This window comes from Austrofundulus limnaeus, unplaced genomic scaffold, assembly GCF_001266775.1.
Source record: "Austrofundulus limnaeus strain Quisiro unplaced genomic scaffold, Austrofundulus_limnaeus-1.0 Scaffold137, whole genome shotgun sequence".
Classification (NCBI taxonomy): Eukaryota; Metazoa; Chordata; class Actinopteri; order Cyprinodontiformes; family Rivulidae; genus Austrofundulus; species Austrofundulus limnaeus.
Genome location: NW_013952539.1, coordinates 94,402 through 101,417, shown reverse-complemented (window position 1 = coordinate 101,417; position 7,016 = coordinate 94,402). Strand labels below are relative to the sequence as shown.

Genomic DNA, 7,016 nt, shown 5'->3' with positions numbered 1-7,016 from the left:
GCTAAAGCCTAAGTTACAGGCTGACTTCAGGTCTGGTTTAGATCATTGTTACTTATAAATTATATATTTTTCTGGTATAAATCTGCTGTTTTTTACATGATTGTTGAATGAAATTAACATAATTAGTCATTTATTGTAGAAACATGACCGATAATCTGTGAAACAGATCCGGTTCAGCTTGCTGTTTGTATGTTTAGTTTCTATGGAGGCTGTGAGCTGTTGCCCTTTTAGACACCATTTTTTGCTCCTCCATGCTGTCATAAATGCTACCAGTGTACGGTATGGGCGGGACTCAGTCTAGTGATATTTAAGTCAATGCACAAGATTTATTTTCATCAGTGTTGCATTAATTTTTCACCAAACTCTTTCATTGATGATGGTAGAGTCTGACCTTCTCCAGCACATCCTAAAGATCATCAATAGACTCTGTGGAGCCAATCCATGTGTGAAAATGATGTCTCATGCTCCCTGAAACACTCTTTCACAATAAGAGCCCTAAAAACATGTACAATAGGTTGCCTCTAGGCCTCCCTTGAAAAAAAGAGATCTGAGATCTCAGTGGGACTTGCCTGGTTAAATAATGGTGAATAAATAAAAATAAATAAATAAGAGCTTGATGAATCCTGGCATTGTCATCTTGGAATATGGCCGTGCCTTCAGAGAAGAAACAACGCATTGATGGAATAACTTGGTCATTCTATATATTTTCAGGTAGTCAGCTGACCTCATTCTCTGAGCTCATACTGTTGCTGAATCTAACTAAACCTGACCACCTGCAGCAGCCCCACATCATAGACCTTAGTTAAATCCAGGTGGACACTTTTTTCTTTGGCCGGGCAGTGTATTTTAAATTTGATTTCACTTTGACATTGGAGGGTTTATTAAATTATTTATGAGTCAGTTTACATTGACCACGGTTGGTTTGACAGCAGTAAAAGCATAAAACATCTAAGTGGGTGAATACTTTGATAGGTACTATAGTTTGCTACAATTGTGCTCCCCTGACAAAGCACAGCAAAAAGAGTACTCATCTCCTTGTTTGACTGTTCTAATACAAAACAAACACAGAACCCATCTCCAGATACTACATTTGATCTATGCATTGTGTTTGGGATCTTTATGTTTTGATGTTTCATGTACGGTCAGATTTTTCTAACCTCATCACAACATCTCATCATCTACTGGATTTGGAGTCTGGTCTATTGGTTTCCAATTCATAAAAACTTTGCCTTTGTCCCTCTTTTTCCCCTCATCAGTGCTTGTTTTTACACCCACATGTTTGTCTCCCCTCCAGTTAGTTCTCCAGTGGAGCTGCTGATCAGTCAGACTCTCTGTTGGGTCCATGATGATCTGGACAAGGTGGACTTCTCTACTTACTTGCTCAAAGTCTGCGGTCGGGAGGAGGTTCTGCAGAAGTGAGTCTTTCTACAATGTTAGCTTCTGAGAAACATTTATTTTTCCCCCATGGAGAATTAATATCTGTTTTGTAACATTCTTGTCTTTCCTCTCAATCTCTTTCTTAGTTTGTCACTTTTAATCTCGACAGCCTGTCTTTTACAAACAGGACTGGGTGTTTTTGCACACCTCCCTTTGACCTCCTGCACCACCCCTAAACTCAGATACACAGGAACAATCCTTACTAACCCTTAAAGCCTCCAGTAAACCTAAATCTGCAGTTTCCTATTTAATCTTTAACTATTGGATCTGTTAAATGGAATATTTTATCATTTAATGAAACTTGTCTTTAAAGTTTAAAAGGAGCTAAGCTTTTATTGCCCATAGTGTGTATAATTCTCATATTACATGAGCAAATCTAAAAGCATGTTGTTAATTTAAGTTTATTTTTGCTTTTAATCCTATACATGCATCCTAAACATGTAGTTTAGCTCTACAAGTATAGTACACAAAGAGCCAATTATTGGTTCAGAGATTTTTACCAGCTGCATCATTGGTGCAGTAATAATTATAATAATTACAGCTCTGTCTCTGCAAGTTTGGAAATATGTACTTTTGGTTAAAAATGACAAATGTTTACAGTTTTTGCTTTTAGGAGTCTACTTAATAAGTTCTAATTAACACTTGTATTTTGTGGATCTTTTTTTTACAATTTTTATTGTGTTTAAAAATAATTATTATTTAAAAACTGTGGCGTTTGAGCCAATACTGGCAGATGTTCAGTCCAAGACTACAGAGGTTTATTTATATGTCGCAAAGAGACAAAACATTTTCTGTGACGGCAATAAGAGGGCTAATTCTCACTGACTAGTTACTGTTCACGTTGTTTGTGCCTGCTGTTAATAACTTCCCAACAAATCTTGATTTGTGTGACCCTTGGGTCTACTTCTTCCCCTGTGCCACAGTAAACACAGCCTGGGCAGCCATGAGTACGTCCAGAACTGCCGGAAGTGGGAGAATGAGATCACTTTACAGTTACTCTCTCACTCAACCATGAGGAGGGACTTGGCACGCAGCGTAAGTCACTTCAAAAATTTAAAATCTGAGATCTTTGACTGAAACATTAGAAAAGTCAAACTTACCAGAAAGATCTGCCTATTTCTTAAGATAATAAGAAATATTTGTCCCTGCTGAAAAGTGACAATTTAATCTTCTACTAGCAAATAAATGGATATAATGGGTAAATCAATCAGAATGTTTTTTTGTTTTCCTCCAGGAAGAAGATGACAACTCTCGAATAAACTTGGAGAAGCATCTTGGCCAAGTGGAGAGGCCTTTTAAAGAAAATGTCACAAGGTATCAGGATTTTCCCTGGTGGGAAGTTTTTTTTTTTTGTTTTTTTTTTTGTTAATAAAGACGGAAGCTTTTCTCAAAGAGGTGTTACTTTTTTTAGTCCTCTAGAGAAGGGAAACTCAAACATTTTGGGTCTGGGGACCCCTTACAAGGGCAAAAAAAAAAAGAAAAAAAAAATTCCAGGGACCCCCTCATAAACCCCATGCTGTTTTAAAAGATTATTTACTGCCATTTCAACCTCTAAATGCCATGGGAATTTATTTTTATTTAGTTTATTATGTTTGCTTTATTAGTTCATTGTTCCCCATGCCTTTTTAAAAAGTAAAAATCAAATTATCATTTTAGTAAAAGTTTTTGAGGTCCCCCAAGATACCTCTCGCAGACCCCTGGGGTTCATGGGACCCCAGTTTGACAACTTCTGCTCTAAAGCTTTTGTTCGAATTAATGTGCTGATTTGATTATTTGCACATTAACTCCATTTTTCACACATTAGCACAGAGATCTTCAGGAAAATGTGCAGACTGTTTGATCCAATTGAAAATACTGTGGTGTTGAGACTCACACTCATATTAAATCTTTGGTTATAAATATGTAGTAGCACCATCTGAGCTCAAAGCTGTGCACGTCGGCAAACTACTGATGCTAAAATCTGCACCCAGTTGTCCTCTCACGTGAACTCTCTGTAACATCTTGAAAGTAATGAAGATTTGTGTGTAAATGGCATCTGATTTCTTGCAGACAAGGCCTTGCCGACTATTTGGAAGGCTATCACAATCAAGTCAACATCTGCTTACAAAATGAGGTACGTGTGATCTCTGCACAAATACAAACTAAGAATCAGGCTTTCTGAATGTGACTTTAAAGTGAAGCGAGGACTTAAACTAAACCATCACTCACACCATTTTTAAAAGATATTCTAGCCTTTTTAAAGTGGGGTTCTATGAAAAGGTCATGAACTTGTTGTAGATAACTCTTTAAACAACTTCAGATTTCCCTTTAACTTGGATGAAAACATGGAGATTTACTGTAACCCACTTTCTAAAAACTATGCATGTAATGTTTTGCAGACTGAGGGCGATGTTTTTGAGCAATAATCTGCTCTGTGTTTGTGTCTCCAGAGTACCCAGTACAAGACAGTGGACCGGGTGGTGCAGTGTGTGAAGAACTTGTGCCTCGCTTTAGACGAGGTGGAGACTCAGGCCGTTACAGAGGCTGTCAAAAGACTTCGTCACTCTGTCAATTTACCCAGGACACACTCACCCAAGGTGGGTTTTTGACTAGTACTGCTACCAAGTCATTGATGGTGGTGTTAAAATATGTGAATGTCATTTTTAAGATGACTGTGCTTTGCTTTCTAGTTAGGGTCCCCATCACCTGGTCAGCCATCAATTAGTAAGTTATGTTCATTCATGAAATTTAGTCTGTGCTACCAATGTGTAATATTATTTTGATATGTCTACAAGCTCTCACGCTGATCTCTGCCTCCCAACAGGTGGCTCCAGTCCGGTGGAGGAGAGCATCGCTTTGTTGACGAAGGCCGTCTACGACCTGGCCAAGCTCTACCTGCGCTCATTCTGTCCTCCATCAGTGTCTTTCGACTCACCTCCTTTGCCCCAGGCCGCAGCAGAGAGTGAAGAGGTGGAAGGGAGGAGCTGCAAAGAAGCTTCTGGCACCACAGACCACCTTCAGTTTACTCTGTTTGCTTTGCACGGCATCCCAGGAAACTGGGTCAGCAGGTAAACCCTCAGGCTATCACACTGCTGAACAACTTAAAGGCTGGGGCACATACTGGTGTGTAAATGTTGATTACAATGTTTTCTGTCTGTCTGTCTGTCTATTTACTCGCCCACCCACCATTATTTTTATTTACTCTGTTGTTTATTATTAAACTATCTAGTCAGTAAGAAAGTGGTTATGTCTCAATTAAAGGCTTGCAGCCGATGTAGGCCACATTTGTCGGCTGCTTACGTCACTGCCCCGCGCCGTAGGCTATCCCAATTCATACCTACTGATGTGGCCGAGAAAACCACAAAAACATAGGCTGCATTATGGTTGGGCATAATCATATCATGTGCAATTAATCAGAAAAACATTAATCGATTATGTTTTGGCACTTGATGATTAATACGATTAATGCATCCAGTCAGTCCACTTGGTGCTCCTCTCTGCTTCAATATGACGAAAATTACAATATGTTCTGTAATTTGTTTATCTATCAACACAATTTAAAATTTGAAGTACAGCCTGAAGTCTGTAATTTTTACACAATTTGGAACAGATTTTTATGAAGAGCAAATATTTCCCACTGAATTGGTCATGTGACGAGGACATAAGGGTGTCCAGGGACTACAGGGGATTAATCGTCAAATTAATCGTTATCGGCCAAATACCACAATTAATTGTGATTAATTATTTTTGCCAATATTGCCCAACCCTAGGCTGCATCCGAGTATCCTATGCGGCTGACAATATCCTAGGATTCATTGTGCCATCAGCAAACTAAACAGAAAAACAAAGAGGTCACACAGACATGTCATCCGTAGACTAGACCGTCTCATTTCACAGACATTTGTGCAGCCAGAGTCTTACAGTAACTAAGTACATTCACAGTACTTAAGTAGTTGTTTTGAGGAATTTTAATTTTACCAATTATTTTTAAATAACTACTTTTACTTTTATTTTGTCACATTTTAAAGTTAAAAATTATACTTTTTTACTTTAAAATGTAACATCTACTCGTTCAAAGAAATATATTTCTGCTCTAAAAAATGAAGTGTTGAATTAACTCAACAAAGTCATGTCAACTGGCTCCACTAAGACTAGTTGAGTAAACTGAGCAAAGAATATACATATATTGCTCAGTTTACTCAAGCTGGCTTTAGGGCTGTCACAATTAGTCGACTAGTCACGATTATCCATCCATCCATCCATTTTCTGTACACGCTTATTCCTTTTCAGGGTCGCGTGGGTCACTGGTGCCCATATCCAGCAGTCAGTGCGAGGGGCGTGGTACACCCTGGACAGGTCGCAAGTCCATCACAGGGCCACACATAGAGACAAACGAGACAAACAACCATTCACTCTCTCACTCACACCTAGGGACAATTTAGAGTTATCAATTAACCTAACAGTCATGTTTTTGGTCTGTGGGAGGAAGCCGGAGTACCCGGAGAGAACCCACTCATGCACGGAGAGAACATGCAAACTCTACCCAGAAAGGTCCCCGGACCGGGATTTGAACCGGTGACCTTCTTGCTGAGAGGCATCAGCTCTACCAACTGAGCCACCGTGCCGCCTAGTCACGATTATATCAACTATTAAAATCATCAACGACTAATTTAATAGTTGATGCCTCGTTTTTTTCTAACTTTGTATTTTTTTATAATAGTCGGCTAATCGCTGATTACTCGACTATTAAAATAATCATTTGTGGCAACCCTAATTACCACTCTACTGCGCATGTGTGTCAAGGACAGAAAGGCAGATGTGGCAGTGGAAGGTGCCGCAGCAGTTTGGAGAGAAAAACAAAGTTAGAAAAAACGACGCATCAACTATTAAATTAGTTGACGATTTTAATAGTCGACAATAATCGTGACTAGTTGACTAATCGTGGCAGCCCTACCCTGGCTTAAGTGGAACCAGTTTGGTTCAGTAAATTCAACAGAAAATTTCTTAGAGAGTGTGTGAAAGTACTTTTACTTTTACTTTCCCGATTTTTGTGAACAGTCATGAGTTTTGCTTGAGTAGTTTTCTCATCAGTGAAATTTATTTTTTCATTTTCTGTTCATGTAATTTCACTTTTATTTAGTTTTTTTTTTCAAGTACTTTATAGACCTCTGCCTACGGCCACGTAGCGTGTGGTCAACGTGCATCGTGGTTTAGTGTCAAAGATATTAGGTTAAATCTCACTGGGCTGCGAATGTTTAAAAATTTGTTGTAGACTCAAAGTTCTGATAAAATCAGGTTTTTATTTTTTTTATTTTTATTTTTATTTTTTTTTGCTGTCTCATTGAACTCTTTGCTGAATTCTACATTCTGAGTGACCAGTTTGTGAAAAGCACTGCTAATTTTTTGTGCACGGCTTACAAAATTGTATTCCAGGTCAGGTGTGTATTTTTGTTGCCCACCTCCAGCTACATTGTACCCACTTTGGTTTGTGTTGCACTCATCTCAGTTGCGACCCTCACATTTATGATTTCCATTTTTTAAAGTGTAACTTACCCCCCTGTGAAAAGATAACTCCGCCCCAAGGCGAAATTTGAAAAATG

At 38.7% G+C, this 7,016-nt stretch overlaps 1 protein-coding gene across 1 annotated transcript in view; it reads left to right on the top strand.

Moving 5' to 3' along the window:
* pik3c2a (phosphatidylinositol-4-phosphate 3-kinase, catalytic subunit type 2 alpha) overlaps window positions 1–7,016 on the top strand; it is a gene marked incomplete at its 5' end in the record, with an annotated part of 43,518 nt that overhangs the window by 6,126 nt on the left and 30,376 nt on the right. Inside the window, 7 exon segments of the mRNA XM_014015981.1 lie at window positions 1,295–1,415; window positions 2,361–2,472; window positions 2,672–2,751; window positions 3,487–3,550; window positions 3,867–4,013; window positions 4,107–4,140; window positions 4,241–4,484. Coding sequence (XP_013871435.1) covers window positions 1,295–1,415; window positions 2,361–2,472; window positions 2,672–2,751; window positions 3,487–3,550; window positions 3,867–4,013; window positions 4,107–4,140; window positions 4,241–4,484 — 802 coding nt within the window.